Below are 14,303 nucleotides of genomic sequence, written 5' to 3'. Positions count from 1 at the left end.
GCTGAGGAGTGTGATCCCCCTGTAGTTGGAACACGGGACCGGAGGGACTGGTCATAAAAGTATCTTGCTGATAATAGTGGAGGACCAAAGAAATCCACCACTATTGTCCAGACTGCTAAACATAAGCATACTAGCATTAACACAGTGAGCCTGTTATCATGCTAGAGTAGTATTTTCATCAAAGCACCATTGTTCAGCCTCAGGGAGACTGTACCGCAACTCTAGACCCTTCTCTTGTTCTTCTGATTGCTATTAAATTCGAGTGTTTGATGTGTTGCTCTGTTCTCAGAGCAACTTTATTCTTTTCTTTTCCCCCGTCGTGCTAAGAAATGAGCTTTAAGGCTAAATGAATATATATTATTATTTCAGTGTCCAAAAGAGTTTTTATGCTGGTCTTTGCTCATAATTCTGTGTCATATTTCCCTGTGGACAATAACATATATCAACAGAATTCTTTTTTTTTTTTCTTTTTTTTTGGTACTCAGCTTTAATTTTAGGCTACACTTCTATAAACATTAGAGTATTTGCCTTTTTTTCCTTTTTTTTTTTTTTTGAAGGTGTACAGCACCACGTCGCCGAGGCTGCAGCTGCAAGAACTGAGACTGTTGAGACTGAGGCTTGTGGCAACAACAGCTATGACCAAACCCAGACAAGAATATAGACATTTCTAGAGCTGAAACCAAGACTTCTGCTTCATAATACTATAATTACCACAGTTTAATTTGCAGGACCCATGCTTGAATTGGTGCATTGTCCCGATGCAATGCAGTGTTGTGTCTGCTTGCTATGCTGCTGTACTCTGTGTTTTGGTCAGTGAGATGCTTTGTGTCGATCCCGGTCGGGCCCGGGCTTAGCATTCAGCCATAAGCTCTTATGAGGCCTGACAGGTTGTTTACCTTGGACGCCATTTCCTTGACGTTTCTGCATGGTTTGGCGCTGACTACCAGTTGATGGCCAGCAGCTTTATTGAATTAGCTCTGCAGCTATACAGGAAGAAAAGGGGGGGAAAGGAGATGAGAAAGAAAAAGGTGAAGAAGCAAAGAATGGGGGAGGGGTGAATATAGGACAAAGGGGTGGAAAGAGAGGGAAGGACAGCAAGAAAGGAATGAACAAAAAGATACGAGGAAGGACAGAAAGAAAAAGGGCAAGCAAAGAAAGAACATGGGGAAAAGAGTGGCACACAGATGGTTATGCCTTCTGTATATATTTCACTCAGTGTGTTCTTCCTGACATAAACACATAGTGATCTCTTACATTAACCTAAAGCAAACACAAACAGTGCATGAATTCTGGTTGCACTTTGACACGAACTTGAGACCAACAAGCCAAACACTTGCAAAATATCTTCAGCAGCAGACGGGTTGGGAAATATTTGCTACTGCATCAGCATTAAATGGCTTCTCCCATTGGCTCTCTGCTCCACTACACCCTAAATGGCTCCTATCCTATTGAAATATCGTGTATAAACTCCCTCTGGGCAAATATCACATACTTTATTAGAACATACTGACCCGATTCCATAGAAAGGAGCGTGAAGATGAGCATTCGCTCAGAACAAATCAAGAGCCAAAAGTAGCTATACATTGTACCCAGTGGACCACCCCTACTCCCACCTCATCCCCAGGAAGCAAGATACATGCACATGGACCCAGACATTTTACCACAATAACACACACACACACACACACACACACACACACACACACACACACACACACACACACACACACACACACACACACACACACACACACACACACACATATCGTATTTGGTCAATAATTAAAATTTTTAAAAAAAACCTAGCATGTTTAGGCGGAGGCAGGCACAGTTTGTTTCAGAAACACTGTAGTCACAGTGTCATTTCCAGAGCACTAGTTCCCTTAAACCAAATCATTTTGATAGTTTCATATCAACAAATGACTGTTAGCTTAGCAACATTTCTATTATTCATTGTTTGATGATTTCTTTTAATATACATTTTTGTTCGTCCTTAATGTTTAGACACCAAATATTTCCATTTCCTTAATTTGATTTGGAATAAATGCAGTGCTTTTCACCTCTTACTTAATCATCAAGATGACTACATTTACCTCTCTCGTAAATAAGAGATGAAAAATTGTTCATTTTTAATGATCTTTAGAGAGGAGAATTACATTTACTTGAACAGCACGAGGGTCCCTTGTGTTTTCTTTAAATCAGTTAATGAAACTAAAGCATTCCCTCCTGAGAGTTTTGTCAGAGGATGATTCAATCCCACTTTTTTCTTTTTTCCCCCATTCCACTCACGGAACCACTCAAGATGTGCAATCCTGTGGAGATTAATCCCCTCTGTTACTCTAATCTCCCTCTGTAACAGGGTGAGATTAGGGCACCAAAATGATATGGTGCAGCTCATACCCACATAAAGATTACTCATCTGCACACTGATAATCCCCTTAGACTTTAAGTAATGTTAAGAGAGTGAATGTGCTATAGAGTATTAAAGCCAGACTCGCATTTTAAATGTGCAGTGCTCTATTTATAAATGCACTGGCAAATTTTTTTTTTTAAATTGAGGGCAGCTCTGCTGTGGGGTATCTTGTGCTTCAGAGTAAGCCAGAAAGAAAAGCTTACCTTTGAATAATTAGCCAAATGAGCACTTTTTAAGGTAGTTAATGAAAGGCGTCTGCTTTTCAGACAAAACATTCAGTAATAGATCCCAGGAGAAGTTCTCGCTTAAAGATATTTATGAAAAACTGAAAGCAGATAAACTAAAAGCCACACACTTTTTGCCATTATAAGCACGCCAGATGCACCAGCAAGTTAAACTTCAGTTTTTCTGTATTTCAAAGGAATAATTTGGCCTACCAGTAAGTGGAGAGTTAGATGAGAAGATTGCTTGTCCTCTTATATCCATAATGTTAAATATGGACCTGAGCCAGGCAGCAATTAGGCAGCTTAGAGTAACAAAAAAATAAACACGTGTTTTAAATTGTTTGTCTAACTGGTACACAAACAGCAGAATGTTATTGAACCTGAAGCGAGGCATTTGTTTTCTGTATCATTTGCCAAAAGGTCCCGAGAGAAACTTTTGCTCAAAGATGTTTACATAAATGTTAAAATATGGGCTAAAATAACAAAGAGCCCTCTGAAAATGGAAAGGTGTGATTGATATGGTTGACTGTATAACATATTGTGCTTTCTTTGTTTTCTGTTTATGTGTCAGCTGCCTCCCTTCACAAATCGACTCTCAACCAGAGGAGAGATAGTACTCAGCTTTCGTGACCTGCTATCAGGGACTGTTATCAGGAAGTATTGAGACGTTGATGCTCAAAGGTCATCGGCTGTAACCTATCCTGGATATCACAGGGCAAACGACAGGTTAATCCCTGGACAGGTCACCGGTCCATCACATGGCTCACACCAGTGACAGACAACCACCCACACGCTTTCACATCCACGCTTGGAGTCGATGTAGCATTACCACAGGCTAGTTTTCCAGCAGTTGGATTAAGTCATAATTCTCTGGCCTTTAAGGCTTAAAAAATTGTTAACAAATCAGCAGGTCATGCCTCAGTGGCTACATCCTTTTTTGTTGCACGCATGCTTCTTGAAGTTGGTGAAGTTGCTGGAATTCTGAGGATTGAAATGGGAAAAACTAAAAACATTGCTTGAATAACATCACAAACTTTACCAAAGTTTTCACTATTGGGAATTAATTTTTCTTATTACTCCAACATGATATTATTATGTATTGCTATTAAGTTTTTACACAGCCTTTGTTTGAGTGGAAACACAGTAAGTCTTAGAGGCACCATCATGAAAATGTTTGCAATTGCAGCAGATGTCACACTTAGATTACCGTCACCCAGCTAAACGAGCCAATGCTAACAAAGGCAATGTGGCTAAAGCTATGCAGAGCTCAGAGCCAGCACGAGCCAGCAGCCTCGGTATGAGCAATGAGAAGATCAAAGCAGTTACAAGCAAAATTACGGAGACAGCGGGGAAAACAGAAAATTCTTGCTTTCTGGTGAAGTTATAAAGATACTGGAAAATGACAGAAGTACATTTACTTTGTTAAATATATCTGTTGCACATGCTTTTGTTTTCATAAGTCATTTTCAGTTAATTGTTTTTACCTGTTACCAAAGCCCTTTATTTTTTTAGCCGTTTCAGTGAGAGAAGATAAACACCATTTCCCTCAATCTGCATGAAGTTAATTATTTCTTTTATTATGAAATTTTGTTATGTTTGGTTGTTCTAAACCATTCACTGAATTCAACTTTTGGTAATCCTTGGTGAATTTGTGAAATTTCTTTGCTCTTAGATATTCCATGATTAACTGTAATTTTTTCCAAAGTGGAAGCATTTAGGAAGGACAGCAACTCAGCCCTGAGCAGATCAGAACCATCTCTGTCATCATCAGCATGATAGTTGTGTGCCGGGAACTTCGTTGCATGAGTTTCCATGGCCAAGCAGCTTCTAGAGGTCTAATGTTTAGGAGACCTTGTACTTTTGTCCATAGAGTGAATCTTACTCAATAAAAAATATAGTCAAGAAAAAAGCTGATAATTTTCAGAGGTCACGTGACGTGACGCCCTTAAAATTTGTTTGTCTAATAAGATATTGAATCTACTATCATTTGAGACAGAAAAACCCACTAAACTGTCATATTTGAAAAGCCGAGTAAATTGCCTGAAACCAAAAATCACTCGGTAACAAACAGCAAAAACGCCTAATTGCCTGTGAGGAGTTGCTACTATCGATTTGAAAATTCTTACAACCAACAGATTCAAGAGGAAATGGAATTTTAAAAGACGACGGCAAAAGCAGTTGGATATTAGGCCACAATGTTTATTCAGTAGTGTTGTTTCAACTTATAGGTACAATACTGTCAGCTTTTGTAAGACTAAAAAAAAGTTACCATTACAGTCATCCATGCTCACAGAACGCCAGTCAAGTCGCTTACACCCCTCCTCTGTGTACACACCCGACACGTGCTCCCGTTGAGCAAGTACATTTCCAAATGGTAGGCACTTTGAAGGTTTAAAACATTTGTGAATATACATTTATATATATATATTTATATTTATTTTCTTATACTAATAAGTAATTGGACTCAAAGGTCAGGTCTCTAATAAAAAGGGGAGGTAAAAGAAAAAGAAAGAAGACAAAGAAGATGAGGAAATGACACGATGTGGCCACGATGTAGGGGAGTAGGTATGGGAAGTAAAATACTTTGAGTCTTTGGGTTTTTCAGTATAGTTCAGTAACTTAGGTCCTATTACAACAAAAGACAAAGGAAGCAGACAACAAAAAGGATCACAGAGAGACTGAAAGAAGAAGAGAGAAACACAAGGGATGGAGAGGTAGAGGGATGAACAGCTGCATGTGGGGGTGGTGTTAGAAGTTTAGACAATACTACATCTACTTCACATTACTGTACATCTAAAAGAAAAAGAAAATAAAGGCAACTTCACAAACCTGCCTGACAAATAAATGTCTCTTAAGAGCAAGTTAATGCAGATGTATCATTAAAAGGAAAAGACAACTATGACTTGCCGTCATGTGACCATAACCTCCGTTTTTATTTGATGTAGCTACATGGCCATCCTACAGCAGCCAACATGTGGCATTTTAAAACACTTGATTTTGAGATGTAAAATGGCATCAAAACAACTTCTTTAGTTTTTAAACCTGCTAAACAACCTCACCTCTCAGAGAAAGCTCTTTAGAAATGTAAGGACTGACCAAAGGAAAAAAAAAATAGCCCTCAACATGGGTGTCTTGTCAAAGACTATTCCGATATAACACTGTTTTACATATTCTGTGCAGCCTTATGTATCTATGAATCAGAAACTGGGTTTCTCAAAGGTCTTCTGCTTAAGTATGTGCACTGCATGTGAGGATTGGGCCCCAGCCTCGTGTCCAAGAAGTAGCTCGCCTTCACTGAGTAAATCTTTGGGCCTAAAGTACCTACAATGGGACACAGACAATGACACCAGGCAACCAGGGAGGGGGAGGACTGACAGCTCAACTGGCTGTACTCTGTTTATAAAGAAGGTACGAGTGAGGTGATTTGGGGGAAAACAGAAAGACAGAGAGGAAATGCAAAGGTTAAAGTCTGCTAGCAGAATTTGGGTGCAGTCAGTAAACTTGAGGGACCCATCAAGGAGGAGGAGGAGAAAAGGGGGGGGGACTATGGGCCAAAAACACAAGAAGCCACGGAGAGGTAATACTCCCCCCCGCACGCACGCACAGCTGGACAACAGTGGAAAGCAAAAGCAGTGAATGTACAAAATGGAAAGAGAATGAATTAAATAGAGAAGAAGAAGAAGAGAGGTTTGTGGATTTCCTTGAGCCCTGACATGTTTTTCTTCTTTTAAAGACGAATTCCTGCGTTTGGAAAAAAAAGAGAAAAGAGACTACAGCGAGAACAGAACATACAAATAAACAGGACATGATGAAACGCTCACACTGACCAAAAAACTGATGTGAGAGCAAATAATAAACATTGTAACCTGAAGGGAGAACATTTACATTGACCGTTAACAGCGTTAATATGAAGACCAAAGAGCTTCATTAAAACTACAAAGGCATTTTTTTTAAACATCAGAGAAAAAGATAAATTAACGTAATACACCTTTTAGAGATCAACATCAGACATGCTAGGACAAAAACAGAAAAAAAAAGAAAGTAGGTTTGATACAGAATAATTATATTCAATTATTTCCACTTTTAATTTTTTTTTTCCTTTACAAATAACATACTGCTACAGTTAAAAGTAGTCAGTGACGAAAAACAGCTCCTCTGACAGAAAACAGAAGCGGTCAGTTGCCTCATCTTTACACATCCTGTTTTAATTTTTTTTCAGCCTTTTCAAATAATACACAAAATGTTTAAATATAGTCAGATGCCTTAAATGAGAAATGCTTGGTTTTCATTTCAAAAAAAAAAAAAGAAGAAGAAAGAAAAGGTCGTAATTACATTACTCTACGCAAAAGCTTTCCTATTTTACCTTAATCAACTTTAAAACATTTTGTTGTTTCTCATGTTTAAGCAGGTTTTCTGTTATTGGACTGTGCTGTTGACAGTCCTTCGTGATTTTGTTTAACTGGTGAGGGGAGAGCGGGTTTTATGCATAAAACTCCTTGGTTGGAGCCTTCTGATAGGCTGCGCCGGAGGGTTTTCTCTCTCCCAAGTCATAGCTGCCCTCATCCTTCTTCCTCATGCGGTACACCAGGAGGAGGATGAGGAAGATGGCAAACAGGAAGCCAATAACACCACCTGCAATAACAGCTGAGAGAGGCAAAGACAGGAATGGAGAGTGAATATCAATGCTGGAAGTTCAAATCAATGTCGTGTGTGTGTGTGTGTGTGTGTGTGTGTGTGTGTGTGTGTGTGTGTGTGTGTGTGTGTGTGTGTGTAATAACACCTTAACTATGTCCAAAATAATACGTTTTAAGATTAATTGTGTCTCGATCATATGCAGTCAGTTACACAACTGTTTGCTTTAACAGCTGTTTCTGGAACTGCTGCAGCAAATTTCAGCATGAATGCAATTCAACAGCAATGATGAAAATTGATGGCTTAAATGTGTTGAAACCAGGCAACAACCCTCACGAATGATTGCTCAGACTAATGCGGTTACTTCACGTCAATGGAAAAAAAACTGCAACTTGTCTCAGGAGATACAGAGTCGAAGAGTTTCTTAACGTTTAATTTCACCTCTTTCAATATGTTGCTGAGCTTAAAATTTAGCGTTACGTTAGCAGGATATTCGAGCGCCAATCCTTGATTAGTGCACAGTCCTGTTGGCCCCGACTGCTGTTGGTTCAGCAAGGTTTATATTCCGTTCAGTGACTGCCGATTGAGGTTTTACAGGAAAAAGCCTGTGGCATTGGCTAGATCATCAAAAGTCAGGCAAATAAATACAGCGAGGGAAAGCAAACAAAAACAGGTCATTAACACCAAACGGGACGGTAAGGCTTTAACTCGATCCTGCGTCTGAACTGAGCAACTCAGACACCGAGCCAGAATGCAGTTTACATACACACCCTCCCCCTAATCCAGTATTCTTTTGGTACAATGTTAATGTTGTGAAATTTAAAACGGCCGGTCAGTTTACCTACCTAGGTACTTTTAGGCACACCAGCAACCACTTTATTAAGTATATCAGTGGCAAACTTATTAGTTGTATTTTATTAAGTATACCTCTATTCTATTATAATATTGCCAGCCACTTTTTTTTTGGTTCCATTGCCTTCAACTTTGTTAGCCACTGCTAATCCTTTTACCTCTTTTTAGCAGCAAGCCTCAGACCAAATCCAAAAGAACCAAAAATTGCACTGCAACTTCACTAGAAATTGCATTGTTTTGTATTACTACCGTCTTGTACTAATTGCATTACTTGTATTACTGTATTGTATTAATATTGAAAGATATATAAAGATAGCAGAGATAGCTTAGAAATTTGTCTAGACTATTTGGGAGAGGTATTTCTTAGCAGCTACGATACTGAAAAATTGCAGGATGTGATTATGTATCCCAACAAAGAAAGCAGTCTCTTTCTTAAAGTGAGTATAAGACAGTGCCTTCCATGAGTAGGAATTTCTTGAGCAAATTTATTGATGTATGTAGCATAAGGAAGCGTTCCTCTGAGTCGCCACCATGACTGTGACTGATAAAGACAAAATGTGCTGGTCGGGCTTTGACCTGTTTTCTCAGACTCCTTTGCCATTGGTGTTTTCTGGTTTTGAACTAGGTACAGGATGTTTCGCTGTTATACTACATCATGTTTTTTTGTGACTGCTTTTCATTTTTTAAGCTTGAAACAAATTTTTCCACCATCTGATGAATTCACATTTTCAGCAGCCATCCTGTATTATACATTAAATACATGCTGATCTGGAAGATGTCTCAGAAATATCCATTCAGGATAGTGAAATGTAGTTTAGAGATACTAGAAGTTAGACTTTCTGTGGAGGACACACTGTGCAGTGCACCAGTGGGCTAATAGCAGGCTACCATAAGGGGACTCTGAATGAAATCCACCCACCCTGAAATCCCTCCCTTTCAATTATGCCTGCATGAGGTTCCTTTATAGCTCCTAAATCTATTTAGGGTCTCTCCTGGTGCTACAATCTGCCCTCTGCTGCACCTTAGGTTTCCACTTGTTGACTAGCCCTGCTCTCTCAGGGGTAAAGACCCTGCTACACACCCAACTGCTGAGCTCCAAGAAGCAGTAATGCAATACAGAGAGAATTGTGAAAATTACATTATGGGCAATTATTTTTTTATAGAAGTCACAAGGGGAACGAAAAGTAATGAATATAATCCAGAGGAAGAGAAGAGGTGGAGAAGAGAGCAAAAGATGGTGGGTTTTTGCAGGGGTGGGAAGTGGGGAGAGGACCAGGTATATTTCAATTTTCTCAGACTTTATCCAAAGACTGCATGCAATAATATTTTTTCCTATCACAATCCAAGAGCAATATGCCAAAAGATGAAGTGAGTTGATCAGTGGGAGGGAAATGAAAGGAAAAGTCTTTGAGGCTGTCCTGATTTGTCCTTGTTGATGTTGTTTCTGCATTTTGCCAACACCAGATGGATATCGCAGCAAAGTAGGTGCCAATCAAGGTTTCCCTCAGACACACATGGAGATAGATACAGCATCAGAGAGCTCGGCGGTTTTGAGTCAGAAATATTCCTTTCCATCCTCTTTTATGTATTCAAACCGAGTAACACACACTTGAAACATCCACGATGGTCTGAACTCTGCAAGGTCCCACAGAGGAACATTTATGAAGCAGCTATTCTGGTTCAGGTGAGAGACTTCAGGGATAATATTACTGAGATTTCAGAGATTGTTTGTTGAAAATATGCTCACGTAACATATTATGAAGGAAGGCTGAGGGGATGGAAAGATAAATGACTACTTAAACACATGAAAGAACATAATGATGTTGAGGAACGTTTGAACAAACACTTTGGGAAAATAGGTATCTTGTTTTCCTAGACTTAACAAATTGGCACATCAAAAACACTGAAACAAATATGAATACTATATAATCCTACTCTCTGAAATTTAAGTCAAGGTTTTACAATTCTAATGAGCTTGAATAAACAAAAATCAGTATTTGTTCCAGCAACTTTTACTCTTTGACACAGCCTGAACTCCCTTAGGTAAGCGTTGCATTAATTTCTTTGAGCAGTCCTCAGGAATAGTTCTCCAGGCTTCTTGTAGGACATTCAAAGCTCTTCTTTGGATGTTAGCTGCCCTTTGTTCCATTCTTTGTCATCATGATCCCATACTACTTCAATAATGTTAAGGTTGAACTCTGTGGAGGCCAATCCACGACTAATTGTGTCCCATTGTGTCTTCCTATGCAGGTATGGTTTTGAACTAACATAAAAGCTCTTTGGGAATCACTTTGATTGCGCAAAAATACTATTTTATGCATGTCAAAATGTATTATCTTTGACAGTTTTTGTAGATTCAAGTAACAAAATAGGAACAAACGATGCTCTGCCTCAAGATACAATTTAAAAGTGATTCTTTACTAAGTTGTCTGTTGTGTGGAAACAACACTGCTTCATCCCTCAAGTTAGGTCCCCTTTCTATACTTGAAGGACTCATAGGTCAGTGTTAAGTGGCTTAACAACAAAAAACATTCCTCTGAAAATGGTCACATACAAGCACTGGGCTTAAAGTGACACACAAAGCAGCCAATGTTCAAATACAAGCTTTGAAAGACCATCAGAAAACCTTAAGAACTATTTCTCAAGACCACTTGAGAAACTCCCCCCCACCCCCTCAAAAAACCAAAAAAGTCTGTCTCCTTGGAAGCAAAATAAAAAGAAAGACTCAAGACTTTTGCACAGCACTGTATATTTGGTTTGGTGTCTGCTCTGGCATACTACGACACATACCTGCCAACACCTCCGTCCTCTGGAAGAGGTTTTCAGTGTGGACCTCAACGGGATTTGGAGGTGAGCTGGGGGTGCTAGTCGTGCTAGTCCTCTGCGTGTCCTCTGTATCTGGCACTGGTGCCTGGGCGAAGACAAGGTGGGGGAAGAGCCAAAAGAAAGTTGTTGATTTTTAAAAAAAAGAAGCTGAAAAATTAAGGGCAAGCTTATTTACTGCTAACTTTCACATTCCATCCACCTATAGTCCTTTTTTGCTTTTAGAGGATGTGGGTACATATGTTTTTCTTGGCATGATGGCCAAATCCATTTGAGGTTTCATTCCCAGATGTAAAGAATGTGTTTAATATTTTTGGAACTTTTTTGTTTCCTGCTTTGAACTTTTGATAAATGAAAAAGACTGATAAAAAGCTCAAACATGTCCAATATTTTTTATTATGAAATTAAAGCCAGCACCCATTTAGCTTAGCTTCACATAAAGAATGGAAACAGCTGGAGGACCAAGCAAATTATTTTATCTTGCTTAAGAGAAAAACTGATAGTTAAGGGTTTGTGTGTACAATTTCTGATTCCTTGAAACCTTACAGTGTTGGCAAAGCTTCTAGGAAAATATACGATTTCAGAGGTAAGCACATGTTATTGTAGCGTCTGGTAATCAGTCTATGCTGTATATTAAGCTTCACTAACTAGCTGTTGCTTTAGTATTAGCTCAGACACATGAGAGGTCATCTAACTAATGTGTGCATTTTCCCAAATAGTTACCTTTTAGAGGAAAAACTAATTTTTAGTACGGCTGTCTACTCAAAAATTGAGGCGGGGCTAAAATGTAATCTGGCCAGTGAAATCTAAAAATGCTGAATAAAGATGAAAATGTAACAAATCCAGATATTCCAAAGAGATTAGTGGAATCCCCTGGAAAAGTAGGCAACAAAAACTGAGCCAGTGACCCCAAGGTTTTGTTTTAAGCATCTAGAAAACTAGGCAAACTATTTGGGCCCATGTATTTTTTCAAACAACAGTAAGAAGTGTGCAAGGTGCCAAAATGGAAGTGAGCCAGCACGTTTGGCCTAAGACAGGACAGTGGCAAGAGGGAAAAAATGGAACATGTCCAGGTAGGCTTAGGGAGTTGAGACCTTGACGACTAATCCCAAACAGATGTAGTATCCAGCATGTTACAGTAAGAGTGCAACACAGAAATGAAATCTAGGATGCTTCCAGAATATGTGCTTATGTCCAAGAGAGATGTAATCCTCCATAATTTGCAATGGGGCAAAAACAGTGAGCTCTGACATGAGCACTTGATCTTTATCCTGAAAGCAACCTCGCAGCTCCTGGTATTATAGAGGATTTCATGGCATACTGGGTCAGCTAAAGACATACTGAGGTACTGTGTTACTCTCTGTTGAGTCATGACAGTTACAGATGAGCCACCGTGATTACAAATGACTGAGTCACAAAGTGGCATTATAAAATATAGCTGCTTAGAAAAAAAAATTGAGCTCATAGCAAGAATTTTCCACCAGCAGCATCCCTGGTGGTGTTTCTATGTATCCCAACAGATACAAACACTTAAGACATTTAATCATTTAATGTCTCCTTGAAGGAATAGCTCATTTTTAGGGCTATAATCTTTTCTGCTTCCTTGCAAGTACTTGAGGAGCATGTCTTGAAGCTATAATTAAACACCCAAACGGCATTTAGCTTAGCAAAGTGAGTTAAAACAATGGGAGTAGTAAATGACACACCTTTCCACTCAACTTTGATCACTCAAAGTCTCATTCACCCCACCATACACACTTTCATAGAATGCTCTTATCTACACCTAAGCACTTCTATCTAACACTCAAACACATACTCACACTCTAATGTTGCATTGGGGACAACTCGGGATTCAGTTGCCCAAGGATACTTCAAAACATGGACAGTTGGAGCTGGGAAGCGATCCACTGAGCCTCTGATTGGTATACGGCCCACCTTCCCACCTATACCACAGCTGCCAATCCCACCCACTTTGAGGCCAACTGCAACATTATCGTCTAAACTCTTGTCTGGTGCTATAAAAGTTCTATGGCACAGACATAAGTGACATCTTACCTTTGTTGTGAATGGTTTCCTTGGTATGCTCTTCCCGGATTTTTCTCTAACCGGGTCTGTGTCCATTCTCGGGGTGAAATCTTTTGTGGAATCCTGGGTAGGTTGTCCTACACTGGGCTCGATATAAACCATAGTGACAGTCACTGATTCCTCTATCGCTTCTTCACCACCACCTAGAAGAAACACGCATATCTGGTCAGTGTAATTCCTGCTGCATCCTTAATGGGAAGTTAGTTTCACTGGATGTTATAATACAGAATAAAATGTAAAGATTATGATATGTGGGTGCAAAGAGGTAAAATATGGATTTACATTATATCAGTATGTCTGGAATTACACACTTTGTCTTGCTTAATTTCACACTGGTGGAATTCATTTTAATGTATTTGCAGTTTTAATCTCCAATAGAACATAGAGTGGCAGAGCAGAATAATAGGATATACACTCTGTACAGTATTGAATGGGTTATTGATCACAGTCTGCACTCCTTTTACCTACTCTGACCTTTTCTCTGTGGATTTATACAACTCTCTTCAAAAATAGAGTTACTTTTGACCAAGGAATGAGTGTTATAAAGGTGCTTAAGGCGAGCAGAGCAAAGAACTAATAAAAAAGACACGTAAAATTTGCATACTTGCCCACAGCAGTCTCAGTGACAAGGCAATCTTAATTTAAAATCGAGTGAGAGAGAGGCAGCGAACAAAGAATAGACAAAGGCGAGAAAGGAAGGTGATTAAAGAAAGAGAAGAGGGGGGAAGAAATTATGACACAGCTCAAGTCTGCTGGTTAATAAAAAAAACTAACAAAACAACTCAGAGCTCAGAAAAGTTACAAGCAGTGGACGGGAGAATGGATGTCATCATGCCTCTGAGAGATTACTTGCTAAGACTGTAAGTGAGCGTCTTCACCCAACTCCGTCAGCATGTGCGAAAATGTCTTACCTGAGCCAGACCCTGAGTTAAAGTCATCATCATCTTCAGGGTAGTACCCTCCTGAGCCTGTGTCATCCAGGTATAAGTCATCGGCCTGTGAGGGAATCTTGGGTGCTTGTGCTATCTGTAAAATAACAAGATAACGAGGAGTTGAAGACTCATGCGACTTTTTTATACATCCGATTTACTGCTGACATGCAGGAGTTTCACATAATCACGTATCCTGTTTTCACCCATTCACGAGCTTAAATCAAAACCTAGTGTCCAGCTTTTTTTTATTTTTGTACCGTTTAAATCATTAGTAACTCTGCTTTTAGCACACTTTGGCTGTTTACTGTTTTAAATGCCAGAAATAAACACCTCCTTTGTACT

The 14,303-nt window shown here is 39.3% G+C and overlaps 1 protein-coding gene across 1 annotated transcript in view; it reads right to left on the bottom strand.

Moving 5' to 3' along the window:
* Positions 1 to 4,820: 4,820 nt before the first annotated feature.
* Positions 4,821 to 14,303, bottom strand: part of sdc2 (syndecan 2) — a 44,459-nt gene continuing 34,976 nt past the window's right edge. Inside the window, exons 2-5 of the mRNA XM_085395385.1 lie at positions 13,941 to 14,055; positions 13,000 to 13,172; positions 10,912 to 11,032; positions 4,821 to 7,281 (exon numbers count right to left, since the gene is read on the bottom strand). Of these exons, the coding sequence (XP_085251511.1) occupies positions 7,118 to 7,281; positions 10,912 to 11,032; positions 13,000 to 13,172; positions 13,941 to 14,055 (573 nt within the window). The 3' untranslated portion in view covers positions 4,821 to 7,117. The remainder of the gene's footprint in view (positions 7,282 to 10,911; positions 11,033 to 12,999; positions 13,173 to 13,940; positions 14,056 to 14,303) is intronic.

Source organism: Rhamphochromis longiceps, linkage group LG22, assembly GCF_057381845.1.
Source record: "Rhamphochromis longiceps isolate RC_006_pf linkage group LG22, R_longiceps_female_GT1.1, whole genome shotgun sequence".
In the NCBI taxonomy this organism is placed as follows: Eukaryota; Metazoa; Chordata; class Actinopteri; order Cichliformes; family Cichlidae; genus Rhamphochromis; species Rhamphochromis longiceps.
This window is presented reverse-complemented; position numbering and strand designations above follow the sequence as displayed.